Source organism: Myotis lucifugus, unplaced genomic scaffold (assembly GCF_000147115.1).
Source record: "Myotis lucifugus unplaced genomic scaffold, Myoluc2.0 scaffold_58, whole genome shotgun sequence".
Classification (NCBI taxonomy): Eukaryota; Metazoa; Chordata; class Mammalia; order Chiroptera; family Vespertilionidae; genus Myotis; species Myotis lucifugus.
The window spans coordinates 2468889-2489638 of NW_005871106.1; the positions used below are offsets into that span (position 1 = coordinate 2468889).

Sequence of the window (20750 nt, forward strand, 5' to 3'; positions counted from 1 at the left end):
TATCATCAAAATGGGAATAATCGAGACCAAGGGATAATAAGATCATCATACCTAACTTCATATTTTCATAACTAAAGCTTTTATTTCAGATTTCTGATTTGTACATTGTTTTTATATTACTTTATGTTTTGAATTTCACCCATTCCTCTACCTCCCTCCCCTTTGGCGATCAAAGCTTGTTCTCTATATCTGTTTGTTTTGTTTTGTGTTTTAGATTCCACATCTAACTGAAATCATATGGTTTTGTCTTTCTCAGTCTGACTTATTTCACTTAGCATTATTTGTTAGTTTTTATTGATAATTCATGTTTTATATGATGTACTTTAACAGCTCTACATACCAAAGTGGAAGCAGACATTTAGGTAGCTTATATCTCTGCTATTTTCTATAAAAAATTATGAGTACCTCCTACAGCTGTCTTTAAGAGTCCCTCTCCCTCTCCATCTCTCCATCTCTCTATTTTGGAGTTCTTTACAGTCTCCTAATCACCTGCTTATCCAGGAGTAACAGGTTTGTATGTCATTTAGTATCAATTTCCCTTTCTGACATATGTACTTGCCAGTAGAAAAAAGAGTACCAGAGGAGTAATTACAAGACATTTACTTCAAAAGCAGTCACTTATTAGCTGTGCCATGATAAGAAGATACAATCTGCCCAAGACTTACTTTTTTTGATTCATAAAATAAAAAATTTAAAACTTACATTATAGGGCTGTTCTATGTAATAATTAAGATAATGCATGTGAAAACATTCTGTAAGTGGTTAAATAATATGAAAATATAACATATTATGATTGTTATTATGATCTTGTAAAACAGACTCTTTCCAAAGGAAAAACATCATAAAATTTTGTATCAAACTTAGTATACCCTACTGTCTACCTGCAAGTAATTTCTTAAAATTGTCACATACCGCTTAACAACAGGGATATATTCTCACTTGGAGTGTGGGTGAATTTCCCGCCAAAATATAAGATGGCTCTGTCTTTTGGTTTTGTTCCATCCACCAAAAGGGTGGATTACAAACAACATATTATGATTGTTATTATGATCTTGTAAAACAGACTCTTTCCAAAGGAAAAACATCATAAAATTTTGTATCAAACTTAGTATACCCTACTGTCTACCTGCAAGTAATTTCTTAAAATTGTCACATACCGCTTAACAACAGGGATATATTCTGAGAAATGCATCATTAGGTCATTTCATCATTGTGTGAACTCCATAGAGTGTACTACACAAACCTAGATGAGATAGCCTAATACATGATATAGGTTCAAACTTGTATAGGTAGAGCCTATTGATCCTAGGCCTCAAGACTGTACAGGATGTTACTTTGCAAAACAACACGAGATATAACCAAGCAAAAGAAGGAATGATGCAATGAAAACACATAGTAAACATGAGATGAATGAAGTTGCTGCCTGTATGACGCAGCATAATAAATACATAAACTGGTAACATACTTATTTAGTATTATTGTGAAGTGTTCTGTATTGTATATAATGGGACCTGCTATTCTTTTACAGACTGGCAGGGCAGTAGCTTGGTTTGCACCAGCATGAACTTAGGCATTGTGCTATAACATTACAACTGCTTTGATGCCACTTGGTGATAGGGATTTTTCAGCTCCATTACAACCTTATGTGACTACTATCCTATATATGGTCCTTTGCTGACTGAAATGTTTTTATGTGACACATGACTATAAGTTGTATTATCAACATTATTCTTATTCACAAAAGGAAAACTGGCCCTGACTACATTATCTACTTGGTTTTAGACATCACTTTTTAACAATGATGTTTATTTAAAAATTTTAAAAACAGAGTCTCCATAATAACGATGTACCTAAGCTTAGATTATAAATAAGAAAAAAAACTATAGAGAGTGATAAACTTCCCAGGCTTAGGAATGTTACCTTTTGGGAAAAATAATCCATTTTAATTCACATTACTGAGTTTCCCTGGTTTTCAGATTAGCTAGCACAAATCCTTCAACAATTTGAGTAACGCCAGGAAATCACAGCAAGTTAAATATGGAATTACAATTTTTTTCAGTGTCTAGCAGATAATGGGAGAATTGTTAATATTGATTCTTGAGGTATTTTTAAGAAAGGGGTTATTCCAACCCAGTTCCTTCTACTAGCAACAGTTTTGCAATTATGGACCTTACATTTGAAATACAAAAAGTCACTTCTAACTAATATAAAATCTATAACATACAGACACAATGGTCATGAAACTTATCAACCAGATATTACCTCATTAATGTATCTAAAACAATTACAACACAAGGAACTAATTGATATTTTATTATCTGACTAGAGGCCCAGTGCACGAGTTTGTGCGCTAGTGGGGTCCGTTGGCCTGGCCTGTGGGATCGGGCTGAAACAAATCAGCTCTCCGACATTCCCTGAGGGGTCCTGGATTGTGAGAGGGTACAGGCCAGGAAGAGGGACCTCGCCAGTGTACTATCGGGGCCGAGGAGGGACGTGGGAAGTTGGCCAGCCAGGGAGAAATCATTGGAGGGCTCCAGGGCCTGTCTGGCCTGTCTCGCTCAGTCCTGATTGGCTGAACCCCAGCAGCAAGCTAGCCTACCAGTCAGAGCATCTGCCCCCTGGTGGTCAGTGCATGTCATAGCAAGTGGTTGAGCGGCCTTAGCATATTACGCTTTGACTGGTTGAACGGATGACCGGACAACCAGACACTTAGCATATTAGGCTTTTATTATATAGGATTATACTCATGGCAAAAAAATATATATATAAGGCCTGAAAAATGAAACAGACCTAACGCATATTATTTTGTAGTTGGAGTACAAGTGGTTTTTATTTATTTTTGAGTACTTCAAACATTACCCAAAATGTTATTGATCGTTGATCGTGGACTAATATTGTAATATAATAGTACCAATTTTAAAATAATAACATGGTAATATTTCTATTTTTTATGATAATAAGTTTTCTTCATTTATATTTTACTTTGATTTTGCTTTTTAAGGTGATTTAAAATTACATGATATCACCTCCGGTTAATTGCTATACACTGTTCTCACATCAAAGTAAACCAAAGCCATATATGCTTCCATCATAATAAGATACAGCATATACAGTCTTGGCAATTCTTGTAATTTGAAATTTTGTACTTAGGAAAACCCTTAGAATGTGTCGAAGAACAGAGTATCTTTGGAAATGAACACTTCAGTTGCTATAAAACTAAACATTCCATATGTAATCTTCCTTAAAGTTAGGAAAAATAACCCAGAGAATTCTCATATAATAATTTCCAAGTTCAGTAAATCAGACATATACATTAACCTTCAAGAATTTTATAGTAATGGGTAGAAGTGATTTAAAGATCCATGGCTGATCTTCTCTGTTACTTCATCAAAGCGTTTACTAAACTGGGTAATAAATCATTAGAGAATTAAATGTGTTATGTAAAGTCATATACTCTTTTTCTTTTTACTTGTTGAAGTAAAAATACATCTGCAAGTTTATTTTTAAATTTCCACCCAGTTCAATTTCACTATGTGGTAACATAATGTCAAAGAAAATGACAGGCCAAGTGACAAAGGAATCAGATAAATGTGAACACATGCCATTAAGGAACTCTCTTGGCATGCTAAAAGTTTTAACTGAAAGTGACAATAAATTAAGAAGTACCGTGATTGTAAAATGAAAACCCTGCCTTTGAAAATCCTTTCTACATAGTATTCAGTCATTATAAATTCATAAAATTTACAGAGCCAAACTAAACAAAACAGTCATTATGCAAAATTATTATTTTCTATGTATAGCAAGAAGAAGGTGTACAGGGGAACTCACTTAGAGATGCAATATGGCTCTAGTAGCAAAGGCATCTGGGAAATGTTGGACTCTTGTGTTTAACCTTCTGTGGCCTCAGGCTTCACTAACTACCCAGAAAACCAGAATGCAGTCCAAAGATAAAGGCCATGCCCCCAGAAGGAGATTAATGCATGTATACAGTGTGGAGAACTGCCTGATGTTATCTGTTAACTTAGAAATGCATTGTTCTTTCTGGTGGTCTAAGCTACTACCCACCATATGTTTTTACTATTAACCCCTTATAAAAGAGACCCTGAGCTAGGAGGGGGTGGATTTATTCCAGGCTGCTACCACTGGGAGTGAAGCTGCTTTGTTCGTAAATGTAAGCTCCTAATAAAGCTCTTATTAATTTGAATAAGGCTATGTGTCAGTTCTTTGGAATTGACCCTAAATTTAGACTTTTGGGGCTTTCCTCCAACAAGGTGCTATTATGCTCAGGTAGAAGGACTACAGAGAATTAGAAATAAAGTAATATGTTCTTAGCTGAATTATTATTTGGGGGTAAACAAAGTTTTAAGTATAAGTTAGAGAAAACATAGCAGATTGGAAATGTGAACTCATCCTTTCTCCTTGATAATAGATCCTTTGTCGTACTGCTAAAAAGTGAATAAATGAATGAAAGTGCATAAAGACAAGGCATGAAAGAAGAAATGATAGCAGATAAAATAATTTAACAGTTTTGAAACTGGAAAATGGATAAGCTGTGAGTCAAGAGTCTGAAAGGGAGGATGCCATAAAGACATACCGGGGGGAAATTTGGAAGATCATCTCTGCTGAAAGGAGCTTACTCAGAAGAAGGGGCCCATCATGGTGACTAGGGGCTCTTTGGTGTTGGCCAGGCCCTTGCCTGACTACAATCCATGAAGCTCACTGACTGTCAGGCCCTAACGTACCAGCTTTCTGGCACCTTACTCTCAAGAGTGAACACAAGCAAACACTGCCAAGATTTAGAAATGCCTTTCATATGGTAGAAGCAAGCTGGCTAACCTAACCAAAAAACAAAAACACAAGTACCTGCAGGAAAAGTCGATCCAGGGAGCAGGAAAACAAGAGCCTCAGAAATTGTCAGAGTTAAGAAAAGACCCACAATTCACCAAATAAGAACAGGATGCAATGAAAATCAAATCAGAGAATAAGGATTCATTCTCACAAACTGAAAAAAAAAATCATAGAACCATTAAAAATACCAATCAAGGGACTGGAAGACAAGGTTGAGGAAATCTTCCACAGAAGAGAACAAAAGATAAGGAATTTAAAGTGATGAGAGAAAATCCAAGCGTCAGTGCAAAAAAGCAACAGAAAACATAAAAAAGAGCATATTTAAGCAATAATATAGAAACACTTCCCAGAAATAAAGGACATAAGTTTCCACATTGAACCAATGAATGAAGGCTCATTTCAGAACACAAGAAAGTTCTGAAAATATGTGACCGGTGAGATTGTTGGGGTAGGTAGAGGAAGAATAATCCTTTTTGTGAATTGAAATCTGAAATGCCTTAAATATTCTGATGAAAATGTTTCCAGTTGGAATTCTATCCACAACTAAAAAACTGTGGATCAGGAAAGATAAAAATGTATTCTGCTATACATACTTACCTACCACAAATCCTATCCCAAAAAGCTAGGAAAAAATAAAGCAGTGAAAAGAAGACTCAGAATCCAAGAAACAAAGGCTCTAACAGAAGGGAGGTAAAGGGAATTCCAGGAGGCAGGTAAGTCCTCATAAGATGGTTGTTTATCAAACCTGCAGAGAAACCAATTCAGAATGGGACACTGGGGGGCAAGGACAGGGCCCCAGGAGGATCACCTGCTTTGGGGAGATGTTGATTAGTGGACCATCAGGTATGTCCAACTGCAGCTGAGAAGGGCTTTAGAGGTGAGAGATAACTAAGCAGGAGTCTGAGCCTGCCCCAGAGCAGGGCTGAGATGGGTCAGAGGTCGGATGGAGGAGTTTGTGTTCCAAGGACAAAATGTGATGCAACCATGGAGTGTTCTCTCAAAACCCACTGAGAAGCAGGAGGAGGGAGGAGGAAACACTATCCTTGAGGAAAGGCTACTCCCAAGGATGACAGGAGCTAGGTCTCAGAAGTCAAGAGCCCTCGGGAGTTCCACAGGCCTCTTACTTACCCTACAGGAGCCCTGCTTTATCACAACAAAGGCTAGGGCGGGAGAAGAGCCATGACCCAATCACAGAGGTGGCACCTCTAGCAGCCCTGTGAATCGTGAGGGTGGAGATATAATACATTGTGCCTTCTAGTTCCCTTAAAATGCCCCATTCTTCTCACTATCACATTTGTTCAGTACAGTATTTATTCTTTTCTAAGTGTCATAGAATGCCTTGGTTTAAACTCTTCTTTCTTTTTACATTCTAGTTTCTTCAGAAGTTATGAGGCCAACCATTAAAAGCCACTTGGTCGAAAAAATAATGTCATATATTATCAATACTATTCATAATTAGATATTACAAGTAGGAACAGTCAGGCCTCATACTAGATGAGAAAAGTTCAGGGAAGCTGTGGGAATAAAGTGGAAATGTCCATTGTGACTTTGTTCACAATGTTTTCAGAATCCAAGTAGGAAAAGGAGAATGAGCTACACATGAGAACAGTGTGAGAACAGCTGTGATGAAGTGGAAGAGGCCTTGAGTAAGCTACTTTGGCAACCTTTAGGAGCTGTCCAGGGTGGTTTTTGTTATTCCAGCCCCAGAGCTACAGGAGAAAACTCCAGAGAGTGCTACTGGACAGGCCAACTGCAACGTGATGGTCTGGCTAACTTAGAGGATACTGATTCAAGTTGAGAAGAGGCACTAAGATGGCCAATTGTTTCATCTGGAAAAACATGCACTCAAAAATCTACTATGAGAAGGCAGAACATGGTAAACTCCCTTAGGGAACTTTATCTGCTGTCCAGTATGGCAGCCACTAGCCATACGTGGTTATTGAGCACGTGAAATGTGCTAAGTGAGGAACTAAATTTTAATTTTATTTAGTTTTAATTATTGTTTAATTTAAACAGACACATGTGACTAGTGACTACCATATTGGACTTTGCAGTTCTAGATTTAAAAACAAAACAAAGACACACACACAAAATAAAAGCCCGAGGAATGTTATTTGTAGCCACATACCCCATAGTGGTCTGGAAAGTGGTTCAATCAAGTCCAACAGGGTCCTCACCTAATATAGACCATCCTCCCAATGATATGATCGCTTCTCTCTTTTCCATCCTCTACATGTCCTTTACTCTCTCTTCTCCTTCCCTCATAAAACACTACAGCATCTCTACCAGGTCTATCTCACTCTCATCCATGACTCCTACACATCTAAACATATAACAAAGGTATCTGTAGATATTCAGTTTATTTGTTATGGATATTCTTCTTTTTAAGTGCTAATATTACATTTACATATATAACATTCACATAGGCTCTTTGGGAGTGTTTACCATTATTTCTTACACGAATACTTGTTTTGATTTGTTTAGAACTGTTTCAAACACAGGTTTTCGGAACTGCAACCACTTCATCAAACAAGGACTTCTATTGTATATCTGTTATTCAAACATATGTTTTCTTGCTTCACATTTTATATGATTTATTCTTTTCTCTTTATACTTCTCTATATTTTCTTAGGCAAGATATCTGTTTGCTGGACAAATTAGATGTCAGCTCTGTTCAGTTTTAATTTAGATATTCTGTAACTAGGTAATTCATCTATCTATCATTTTACCAATTGATGGGAACAAAACAGGCAGTAAGAGCTTATATACATTTATTTGTATGTATTTTTCATTATAAGCACCATATTTTCCATACTGTTATCACACATTTAAAGCACAGGTATATTCTGCAACATAACTCCACATTTATTACTTTCCATTCTAGCAAAGAATTATCTCATCTCCAAATGCATAAAAAAATAGAGAAAAAGAAATAGGGGCAAGGTGAGAACAAGAGGGGAAAAGACAAGAGGTTCTGGAATTTCTCTAAAGAAAGCAAGACGCAGCAGCTGTTTGAAGAAAATTCAGGACTGGGGTGGGACCCAGATGGTAAGTATATCCTATGGAGGGTGTGCTTAAGGAATCAGTTAGAGAGCAGAGGCACTGGGAAATGATGTGGGTTTGGGCAAGACCTCGGGGGTCCAGCAGGCTCTGGGAAGGCAGAGGTGAGCAGACAGCAAGAAATGTCAAAGAAGGGCTTTAGGCACAGAGAAGGCATTATGATAGGGGGATGTCTGGCTTCACACGAGTCATTGATGATGCTACCAAAAGCCGATAGCCTGCATAATGTTTTAATTCATCTCTGAAAAAATTTAAAGAAGAAAATATTTTACCTGTGATGTCCTGAATACCGTGGGCCCCGGATATGGCCTATTCCTCGGCAGCCTGGAGTAGGACAGACAGCTTGGCCTGGCAGGATTTTCACATTGTTTGCTCCTTCAGGAAGTAAAAGAAACACCCTTAGCAAAGAAGAACTGGAAAGACTAAAATATGTAAATGATATTCATTGAGACTTTATAAATTAAAAACATGTATTGGGTACTTGTGATGTTTTATAAAATGATTGAGCAGAAAATATCATTGCTGTAATAGATAACACTAAAAGCAACTAATATCAGAGGCAGAGCAAAATAAATAAACACTGAAGAAATTATTTAAAAAAAACACAACAGTGTGAGAATATTCATTATCTCTTTCAGAGAAGAGTACTGGCAAAAGCAATACAGCCATGAGGTGAGAATGTGAGGAGGTGACGTCTAGTTTGTGGTTTCCCATTATACTACTGCCACTGACCACAGCAAGGAACCCCCAAATGCTAGACAGAAACAGGGTGAGCAATTGTGCATGCCAAAGACAGCGAACCAATGGGGCCCTACATGTGCTTCCTCAATCAGTTGTCACAGTTATCTGAAGAACTGCCTGACCCATACCACACACACACTATGCACACCACCCATACCACACACCACACACACCACAACCACATACCACACACACATAACATACCACACCCACAACACCACACCATACACACCACACACACCACACTATACTATATATAACCACTTCAGAGATGAAGTCTGTCAAGCACAAGAAACAATTCATCTCTAAAGATTACCAGGATTTAACCCCCTTGCTCTGTTCTGAGACTTTCCTCAGTCTGCTCTCTCTCATTTTCCCTCTCTCCAACACAGATATCAGCTCCTAGAATGCTCTACCCCCTACTGTCAGACATCTGGGTCTCACTTCCCTGACAGTCCCACATTCTCCTTCTCTCTCCTCAGCTCTCGTACTTCCACTTCCTGTGCAAGCTCCCCATTTCCTGTCCTCATTTCACGTTTTCTCTTTTCCCACTCTAACTCTGTCTGGCTGCTGCCTGAAGAGAGTATATTCTGAGCTTTCTTCCAGAGAAAATGTTCACTTTCTCAGCCCCATGTGTCTCAGAATTGGCAGGGAAGCCAGGGCCCCCCTCTCCTCCCAGCATCTCTTCTGGACCACATTTCTTTCATGTTCTTCAATACTCCAGTTCTTCTGAGGCTGACTCCGTGGGGCTCCCTCACCACTGGCCCTCTCATTGCTCACACCTGTCTGCCTGCCAGCCAGGCCACTCAGAGAAGACTGCAGCCCTCACTCACTGTGTTCCATTCTGTCCCAGCTCCAGCAATACCGAGGCATCTCAATATGCACAGTCATAGCATCTAATCTGCTGCCCTCACAGATCATTAACCAACTCATCTCCAGTGGCTTCTTCCCTGAATCCATCTGGGCCAAACACAAGTAAAACCCTCTGGATCTTGTCAGCACTAAAATGACACTGCATCTAAAATCACTAAGCAAACAGTCCATCTAACTACAAAATCTTGTCCTTCCAGATTGCATGCTCAGGTATCCCACCCAATTCCTGATGATGTTTTCAACACCACTAGAATTCCCAGGCCACTAATTTCCCTTCTTTTTCCACCATCAGTCATCAATCCCCACTTACCGTAACTCCCTTCCCTCATCTTAGATTCTATCAACCAGTATTTGACCCTCTATTGCAAATAACTTAAGTTCCCTTCCCTCTCTGACCTTATCACAAGTGCTTGGGGGGTGGGAGAAGCCAACCATGGATCAAATGTACTATCCTGCTGCTCTGTGTTTTGTGCAACTAAGTTCGCCTGGGAAAAATTACACAACAGTGCAGACTGTTACCAAAACTACTTCCTCTCTTCAATACCACATGGACTCCTCTAAACTCTCCAAACCTTCCACCAACCTCCACCCTTCAGCTGTCAGTAGCTGAGTTTGCCTGCTACTTCAATGAGACACCAGGAGATCGCCCTCCTGTGCACCATCTTCCTCCTTCCTTCCCATCACAATGCAGGAACAATTCCCTCTCCAATCACCATTTATGTTGAGTCATAGCTACCTCATTCTCCAGGATCTTTAGGTGATTGGATATTCTAATCACTCCTGGACTTTTGAATCCTTTTTTACCAACATTTAAACCTACTCCAGTTTCTCCAATTACAAAAAGAAATGAAGACAAAAACAGAAAACAAAAGCTTAAAACTGCTTGGCACCCATATTTCCCGTTACTGCTGTTCACTCTTTCCCCCTTCATAGACAAATTTCTCAGAGAAGTTATCTTTATTTCTTCACATCTTGCTTCTCAAATCACATCATTCTATTTTCTGAGGTTAGTAATGACCTTTATGTATTAAGCCCAACATACACTGCAGAGTATGCATTACACTAGATATCTTGGTACTATTAATCACTGTCTCCTTCTTGAATTGTTACTGTCCACTGGCTTTGGTGACATCATACTCTGACAATTTCCCTTTGCCAGCTTTCCCTTCTCTAGTTAACCTTAAAATGTCACAGAGCACCACATTTTGTTCTTGGGCTATCCATTTCAACACTCCATTTATCAACTGTGCTACACATGCTCATAGACTATAGCCCCGACATTCCTTATGTTCCAGACCAATACTTCTAACTCCATACATTCAACTCCAATGCACCTCCACTGGGATCTCTCAAAGGCATTTCAAAGTCAACATGTTCAAACTGAAGTCATCATCTTGTCCCCCAACCTTCTTTTCTGCTAGAGCTGCTCATGCCAATAAATCACATCACACTCCATTCCAGAAACCTGGAATAATTCTTGACATCTCTTCTCTTTCATTTCACTCTGCCTCAACTTCCAATCGATTCTCAATCTCTTACATATTTATTTAGCCAGCCAATTTTTCTTCATCACTACTGTGACTGGCCTAATCCAAGTCATCATCATCTCCTTGGAGCATTTCTTTTTTTTATTTTTTATTTTTTATTTTTTTATTTTTTTATTTTTTTTATTTTTCGCTAAAAGTATTACAAAGGGTACTACATAAGTGTCCTTTTTCCCCCCCACCCTTGACAAGCCCCTGCCCTCCCTTACCCCCCAGTGTCTTATGTCCATCAGCCATGGTTATATGGATGCATACAAGTCCTTCGGTTGATCTCTTACTCCCCTCCCTCCTGTCCCCCAACCCTCCCCGGCCTTCCCACTGCAGTCCGACAATCGGTCTGAGGCAGCTCTGCCACTGTATTTATTATTGTTCAAAAGTTTGTAATGGTCTTAATTATCCATGAAAGAGTGAGATCACGTGGTATTTTTCCTTCATTGACTGGCTTGTTTCACTTAGCATAATGCTCTCCAGTTCCATCCATGCTGTTGCAAATGGTAAGAGTTCCTTCTTTTTTACAGCAGCATAGTATTCCATCGTGTAGATGTACCACAGTTTTCTAATCCATTCATCTACTGATGGGCACTTAGGCTGTTTCCAGATCTTAGCTATGGTGAATTGTGCTGCTATGAACATCTGGGTTCATATATCCTTTCTGATTGGTGTTTCTGGTTTCTTGGGATATATTCCTAGAAGTGGGATCACAGGGTCAAATGGGAGTTCCATTTCCAATTTTTTGAGGAACCTCCATACTGCCTTCCATAGTGGCTGCACCAGTCTGCATTCCCACCAGCAGTGCACAAGTGTTCCTTTTTCTCCACATCCTCTCCAGCACTTGTCGTTTGTTGATTTGTTGATGATGGCCATTCTGACAGGTGTGAGATGGTACCTCATTGTTGTTTTGATTTGCATCTCTCGGATGATTAGTGACTTTGAGCATGTTTTCATATGTCTCTTGGCTTTCTGAATGTCCTCTTTTGAAAGGTGTCTATTTAGATCCTTTGCCCATTTTTTGATTGGATTGTTTATCTTCTTTTTGTTAAGTTGTATGAGTTCCCTATAAATTTTGGAGATTAAGCCCTTATCAGATATGACGTTGGCAAATATGTTTTCCCACGAGGTGGGTTTTCTTGTTGTTTTGTTGATGGTTTCTTTTGCTGTGCAGAAGCTTTTTATTTTGATGTAGTTCCTTGGAGCATTTCTGTAGCCATTCTTGACTCAGTCCAACCTATTCTACTTGCAACCAGAGTGCCATTTTCAAAACATGTCTAATCTAAGCAATAGATTCTTATTGATGTTTGGATTACATCCAAAATCCACATCCTGATCTACCTGATCTGATTCCTATATACCTCTTCAGCTATATCTCACTTGATTTTCCCCCATATTCAATATTCAGCATCCAAACTGGTCTCTTCCTGTCCCTTAACCTACCAGGTTATTCCACACTGGAGAGCATGTGCATGTTGGGATGACCTTCCTATTTCTAAGCCTAGATAACTCCCATTTATATTTCAGATCACAGCTATATTTCACTTCCTCAGACTGCCTTCCCTAGAGTATGTTAGGTTCCCATTTCATATAACATTTACCAAAATACAAATTGAATGTTTGTTTAATGTTTATCTCTTTATTAGACTATGAGCTGCATGCCTATGTATATTTCATTCTTACGTGACCAGTACCTAGACTGACACAGAGTTGGTGGACACATAGTTGGTGCTCCATAAATGCTTATTGAATAAACAGATGAATATCCCACAGTCCTCCCCTCAAGATGCTCTTGGGTAAGAAAAGATTATTACACAAAAGCAAAACAAAACAGAAATTTGGCCCTGGCCGGGTAGCTCAGTTGGTTGGAGTGTCATCCTGTACACCAAAAGGTTGCAGGTTCAATTCCTGGTCAGGGCACACACCTAGGTTGAGGATTTGATCCTTGGTCCCAACTCGTGGGAGGCAATCAATCGATGTTTCTCTTTCACATTGATGTTTCCCTCTCTTTCTTTCTCAATCAATCAATAAAAACATATCCTAGGGTGAGGATTAAAAAACAACAACCCAGAAATTTGCATTACAGTTTGATTATGTTGTACAAAAATATTGACTGAAGCTGGGTCCCAATATGTGGTGATATTAGAATAAATATTTATACTTCATATAAATTTTTATTAAATTTATCAAAAAATAAGAAAGTATGTTTCACACACTTGTGCTTGCACAACTTCACAAAATACCTTGAGAGAAAAAATAGAAAGAAATAAGACCTCCCAATTCAAAGGTCGCTTTTGGAAATGCTTAAAAAAATACCCCAACAATTTTTAAAGAACTCGAGGGAACTGAAGTTTAAAAAGTGTAAACAAGTCCCTTAAGTAAGAAGTATTCTTATGTTAGTCAGCAAATAAAAGGATCTATGAGAAAATAAAGGGACACAAGATATAAGAGACTGTTCTCCTAACTGTACCTCACAATATACTACCAAGACCATTGTCACAAAGGCCTGGAATATTAACCCATATACCTTCTAGCAGCCAGCCCAGGTGTCACTCTGTGTGGATAATACTACAGGAAATTCTCAATGCTTTTTAGCATTTTTTCAGGACCATTTTAATGCACTTGATTAAATTAAGATTTAAAGGGATCTTTTAAATATTTAACACTTGTGGCTGTCATAATTCTCTCTTTGTTAGATCTGTAAGGAGAGTATGACCTCAGCTATTGGGAGAATAAGTAATATATTAAGAATTACAGCAAGGGAACACAACAAAAGAGTTAAGAAAAACATGCAATAAAAATGCATAGACTCAAACAATTTCCTTGGTAAATTCTGTATGATGCTTAATGTGTTAACTCAAGGATGAATAAGACAGAGAGCCATCTGCAGGAAAAGAAACCTGTACATTCTACAACCCTTCATATTATTTCCTCTAGAATAAAGGGAACCTATAATAAAACTAATTTCTATCCTAGGTCCCCAGAAAAATAACTGCATTTTCACCAAGAATATCTTATTTGTAACTTGGATATTTAGAGAATTAGGTCTCTAGAAAAAATGTTCTCCACTTGAAATCACTCCTTCAGAGAGATTGTCCCTAAACATATTGCCCGTTCTTGCCTTCCTTTTACCACCTTATTAGAAATTATTTTCCTAGTTTATCTGTTTATCGCCTATCTCCCTTCACTAAAGTAAGGGTATTGACCTTATCTAATTTGTTTACCATTGTATCCCAGCCCCTGCTACAGCAGCGACTAGCACAACAGAGATATGGACTAAGTATGTTCTAAGAATGAATAAAGAATCATGAAGACAACAACAATTAACATCTGTAGGCGTTATTTTGGTATATCTTGACCAGAACGCTGTGAGATAATAACCACCTGATCCTCATTTCAGAGCTTAGCGTGCCTAAAATCAATCTGGTTCTCTACATCTAAATATTATTCGCTACTCGCTATATCAAGCAGTTGAATAACTTCTAATTTATTCCAGTTATTTCATAAAAAATTTACTCAAGCAGGAGTTGATATAATTGCAGATAATGATATCTGTCATGCTAGCATAATAAATGCCAGACAGTATTCCAGGTGCTAAGACAACAAAGAAATGGAAAATATGCTTGTAAACTGGAAATTATCTGAGTAATGAATAATACTTCACACTAACAGGACACTCACTGTAGTAAAAGGTCCTTGTGGATCCTCCCTCCCACAGAACTACACGGTTGCCAGGAGCACCAGGACAGACACTGTCGTTGCCCATCAACATCCATTCCCTCCTTTCTTGCGACTGAACCATGACTTGGTTTAGGGCAGCAATATGCCTTACTAAAAGTGTTAGCTTTCCCAGCCTCTCTCATCCAGACTTGGTCATATGACACTGTCCTGAGCAATAAGATCTCAGGAAAAGGCAAGGTGAGGAAGTCTATAAATGCTCTTCTTTCCTAAAGATGACGGTGATCTTCTTTGCCCATTTCTTCCTCCTTTGACCTTTGCAGAACTCAGATTTAAGCATTCATGAGGTGACAAGCACAAGGACAAGAGCAGAAGTGTTGAAGGAAGCAGAGAATAAAGGAAAACCGAGCCTGGATTCAAGACATGCCAGGGGGTCCTACCACATCAGTGTCTGTCAAAGACAAAAAATAACCCTCTTTTTGATTAAACCACTGTGAGCCGATTTTTGTGTCACTTGGAGCTAAAAACTCCCTAGGGTAAAACAGCAATTTTATTTTGTTTCTTTTTTGTGTGTGAAGTCAAGTAATTATTCTGAAACAAAAACTAGAATTGCATGTGGGTATCAGACCTATTGTCACGTAAACATGATGTAAGATATCAAGGGCAAATCAAGAAAAAAGAGGTTGCACTCCTCTCTAGGAAATGAGAAAGTGAACTGTCCTTTATTTCAAAGTGGCCCAAACCAACAACCCTGTGTGATGTGAATGGAAAGGCTTATTTTACCCCCTTCTCCCCCCACAGAATGTGCTGGAAGCTGAGATCATCTCCCTCCTTCTGTGTAGGAAGCAGTTTCCTTTTAGAATTGTTATTGTATTTGGTATAGAGCTGACCCAGAGCACAATGACAATATTGACACTAACTGAAACAAATTAAGATATACTATATGAACTCCAGATTGGTGCTGGTCAGCTTCAGAAAATAAGGATCAAGCAGCAGCAGCATTTTCTCCTTATTTCAACTCTATCCACTCTCTGCTGAAAAAGCATGCAGTTCAACCTGATTCATTTAGGAGGTGTTTTATAGACAAACTAGAGGCCCAGTGCATGAAAATTTGCGCACTCAGGGGGATCCATCAGCCTGGCCTGCACCCTCTCACAATCCAGGACCCCTGGGGTAGGGTCCCTAGGCCTGGCCTGAGATCAGGGCCTATTGGGGCTTTCCTTCCCCTGGCTGCAGGCAGCTGGCCCCACCCCCGCCGCTACAACTGCTTGCCATCTGTGCAGCACTGCCCGCCCCTCCCCTGCCACCAGTGGCCTCCCTCTGCAGGCGATAAGCATGGGGTGCAATGGCTTGGCTGGCCTGGGCCTCCCTCTGTGGGGCGATCGCTAGCTGGCAGCACACCTGCCCACAGAGTCACAGTAGGTGGCCTAGGCCTCCCTCTTTCTTTGCTGGGGGGCAGGGCCAGCCCTCCGAGGGGCCATCTGCCTACCTGATTGCCCGCCCCTAACCGCTCGCCTGCCTACCTGATCACCCCTAACCACTGGCCTGCCTACCTGATCACCCCTAACCATTCTGCCTGCCTGCCTAATCACCCCTAACCGCTTGCTTGGGGGCAGGGCCAGCCATCTGAGGGTCCGTGGTGGTTCTGGTCTTTGGTCGTTCTGGTCATTATGCTTATGGTGGCTGGCCTTTTATTATATAGGATGGCATTAGCATGGGTGATAATATCCACTAGAGCAGTGGTTCTCAACCTTCTGGTCCTTTAAATACAGTTCCTCATGTTGTGACCCAACCATAAAATTATTTTCGTTGCTACTTCATAACTGTAATGTTGCTACTGTTATGAATTGTAATGTAAATATCTGATATGCAGGATGGTCTTAGGCGATCCCTGTGAAAGGGTCTTTTGACCGCCAAAGGGGTCTCGACCCACAGGTTGAGAACCGCTGCAGAGGATGTAACAGAAAAGTGGAACAGATTTAAATGTCACTGATAACAGACAAGTTAAAATACTTTATTTACTATTATTATCTAAATAAATTAGCCACTGAGGGTTATTCATTCATTTAAGGAGATAATAAGTGCCTGCTACATGCCAGACAGTATTCCAGGTGCTAGGAATAAGGCAGTATACCCTACAGAAAGGCCTGACCCCTTGGAGCTTACCTTCTGTTGCCTTCTGTTGACAGAATCAACAATCAAATGGCTGGAGCGACATGGACAATGGATAGGGTGCAAGAGATCAGATAAGCCAGAGCAAAAGGGTCTGCCTTATATTCTGGGTTAGAGTGAGGACACTGGAAAGTATAGAGAGGGACTGAATCAGTGAGAAAATACGGGGTCATGTTCCTTGAGAAGCATTTGCTTCTACTGGAAACCAGTAAAGGTCTTGGGCAGGCTCTGCATTGAGGTGGAACTAGAGGTGCCAATGTAGCGATGACATCCATACCTGGCATTGAAAGCCATGGACTAGATGAGGCCCCATAGTGAGTTAGTGTCCTGGGGGAGAGCAGAAGCCTGAGGACTGAGCCCTGGGGAACACAGTATGTAGAGACAAGAAAGCATGAGAAAGGGGCCAAAAAGGAGCAGCTGGGGGAGTAAGAGTAAAGCCAGGAAAAACGCATTGTTCACACAGGAAGCATGTGAAAGTAGGGAGTCAGTGGCTGTGAGCAGGGCTGGGTGCCTGGAACATTTTCATTGAACAGACAGGAACAGGCCTGACTGAAGTTCAAGGGAGAATGGCAGAGGAAAGAGGGAAATCATAGCTTAAACTATTCTGATGAGTTTTTTATATGAAGGATGCTATGAAAGTGGGTTTGTGGTCAAGCATGTATGTTATTATTGTTTCTGTTTGAGTGATAACGGGGATGTTTCAGTCAAAGGAAAATTTGATAACATAGAGACAGGGTGTAATTATAGGGAAAGGTTCTTGAGTGGCCACATAGGGATAAGCTGGAGGCCAGTGGGGACTGAGTGCTGACAGCAGGAACTCAAGCAGTTTCAGTGGCAGGGGCATGTATACAGAGGAGGGTGTGCTGGAAGATCAGGGTGGGGGGTGACCAATTTTTCCCTGAGAGCATTTATTTTCTCAGCAAAATAGCAGCAAGATATCAGCTGAGACTAAGAATGGAGCAAGGGATGGAACAGAATTAAATCTAGAGAAAAAAATAAACTGTTCAAATATGCTCATGTTCTCATTTCAAATAATTAAGCTTTCACGATTTTTTTTTTGAATTGGAAACTTTTGTATTTGTAGCCTGTTTTCTTTTTCACCCCAGACCCAGGAAATTTATATTATAGTTTGCTAAGAAGATTTAATGAAATAATTACCCTTGACTGATGGAGAATGCAAATAATAAGCATATCTTTCAAACTAATATTATAGGTTAATCATACTTATTCTCCGTCTCCTAATAAAATTGAGGACAATAAATACCCGTTGTGATATAACAATGAGTTTCTCAAAAAAGGAGAAGAAATAGTGTAACTAAACACCATGTTTACTTGTATTGGGTTTCAGACTGTCGGATTTCATGATATATAAATAAAATAGAACAATAATTTTCTGAAATGGAAATGCAAAATAATTTTAAAAGGTTACTAAAACTATGGATATTATACTTACTTGGCGATTCAGAAAAACATTAAAGATAACAATGTCAATATTAGTAGAGGAAGGTAAATTAACCATCCACCTATCACAGGAAAACATTCAGAAGTGTGCTAGAGTCCTGAAGGACCAGTGAACATGAAAATGATACTAATCCCACCCCACAGAAAAATGTGGTAAGAAAAGAGGGCAAAAGCAATGGACAGTTTTCTAGAGGTCCCCTCCACAGATCTGACAGAGCTTCTGAGCAGTGAGGACAAAAAGTGAAACATGGTATGTTGGGTTTTGCTCAGTATTTAAAAAAAGATTGCAGAGCAGCTGGCAAAGATTTTCTTAGCAAATATGATAAAATGCATTTATCACATTGCTGAGCTTTAAATAGGGAAAGAATAGTATGGTGGGTAATTGGATAATTGCACAAGGATCCCAGAACAAGAGGATCTCATGTGTAATATGGGTACAGTTTCAGGGAGACCATAGGTTTGCTGGAAAACAGGATGATTCCACCTGAGATATCTGGATGAAATATCCTTTCTCTGGCTGCTGTAAAGGTCTAGAGACAAGACAGTGAGGACTATGTGAATGCTGTTCACCAATATGTGGCTGTAATGACATTTAAACAGGGAATTTATATCATCAGTTATACCATAATTATTTAAATAGACAAAACTAGGCTCTTTTTATAATACTAAGTAGCATAAGCTTTCATAAATTGCCAACCTGTTTTATTGCCTAGTTTTTAAACTTTGAAAAAAGTCAGGAAAATGACACTCTTGATTTATGCAGGAAAAAACTGAGAGAGGTCCATGTAGATAAGACAGAAGCACCGGATTTTAAGACTAGAAAAAACTTTAGGGATTATTGCCTCACTAAAAAATTTGGTTTACATGTCACTAAATAGAACTAAGTCTACATCTAACCAATAAATTTATTGTGAGGAACTAAAGGTAACATGGCATCAAAAAGTAATTAATATAAACACTATTTCACTAGACTTTCCTACTACTTTTTTTTCATTATTTTTAAGGAAGAAATAAAAACAGACAATCTTCTAAATCTTAATTTTTATATAATTTTCTCTCAAAGATCATTTAAAAAACCTAAAACTACTTTCTTTGTTCTGAACCTCCTTTAGCTTGTCTTTTATATAAAAACAGAGTTGCCGAAGCCGGTTTGGCTCAGTGGATAGAGCGTCGGCCTGCGGACTGAAGGGTCCCGGGTTCAATTCCGGTCAAGGGCATGTACCTGGGTTGCGGGCACATCCCCAGTGGGGTATGTGCAGGAGGCAGCTGGTCGATGTTTCTCTCTCATCGATGTTTCTGACTCTCTGTCCCTCTCCCTTCCTCTCTGTAATAAAAAATATTTAAAAAAAATAAAAAATAAAAATAAAAAAAATAAAAACAGAGGCCCGATGCATGAATTTGTGCAAGGGGCTCGGCCCTCAAAGCCCCGGCTTTGTTCAGAAGGTCGTCTGGATGATTGTCCTGATGGTCATTCTGCTGTTTGGTCTCATTAGCATATTAGCTCTTTATTATAGAGGATCAGATTTTTTTTAAATGACTAATTTGGTACTGGATTTATGTAAATGGATTATTCCCACCTAATCTAAATGAAAATGCTGCAAAACCACCCTTCTCTCCTTCTCAATCGTTTTCTCTCTCCCTCTCCCTGATGTCTGTAACTGATGCTTGGATGAAATGAAAGAAGCAGGACCTGTGCAGGAGTTTCTTCACTGGCGGCTTTGAATTAGTCTGGATTATAGAATTTAGTGAGAAAGACAAGCCCTTACTGACTGCAAGTGTCAGTGCTGCCCCCAAGGGAGCTCCATGCACAGAGATGCCACAGACTAGATGACCTACATGTTGCCTGATAAAAACAGCAAATAATAATGTTCATCACAGACATAAAGGCAACCACTCAGAGAAGCCTCCCATCACAAGGTGCAATCATCCAGATTCTAGCTCGCCTATGGCTCTGTGGCAGCAAAGGTAGCATGGGCCCCAGGGACTGCCATTTCAGTCCCATCTGGAGCAGCAGGGCAATAGCAGACCAGGCTCTGCCAGGTTAGAGGCCATGGACACAGCAGGATCAGGAGAGCCTGAGAGTCAACTAGAGAAAGGAGAGAGGTCCCATGACTGGCATACAAAGTAGGAAGGACTCAGATATATTTAAACATATAAATTTTCAGGTCCCACAAAATCAGAATTCTTGAGGTAAGCTTGTAAATCTTATTTCTTAAGTATTCCCCATGCAGGTTGGGAACCATTGATCTAGTCTGTCCACTTAATTTGGCAAACAAGAAAATAAAGTTTTAGAAGGTTAAATAATCTGTGCTATATAGAAAACCACATTTCAGTTGATAGGACAAGAACTTAAGGTTCCTAAGTTACAGATCTGTACTCTTTCAC

The 20750-nt window shown here is 39.5% G+C and overlaps 1 protein-coding gene across 1 annotated transcript in view; it reads right to left on the minus strand.

The window, feature by feature from the left end:
- The window catches only part of L3MBTL4 (L3MBTL4, histone methyl-lysine binding protein), a 258068-nt gene that overhangs the window by 106854 nt on the left and 130464 nt on the right, over positions 1 to 20750 (minus strand). The window contains exon 12 of the mRNA XM_023754274.1: positions 8181 to 8283. Coding sequence (XP_023610042.1) covers positions 8181 to 8283 — 103 coding nt within the window. The remainder of the gene's footprint in view (positions 1 to 8180; positions 8284 to 20750) is intronic.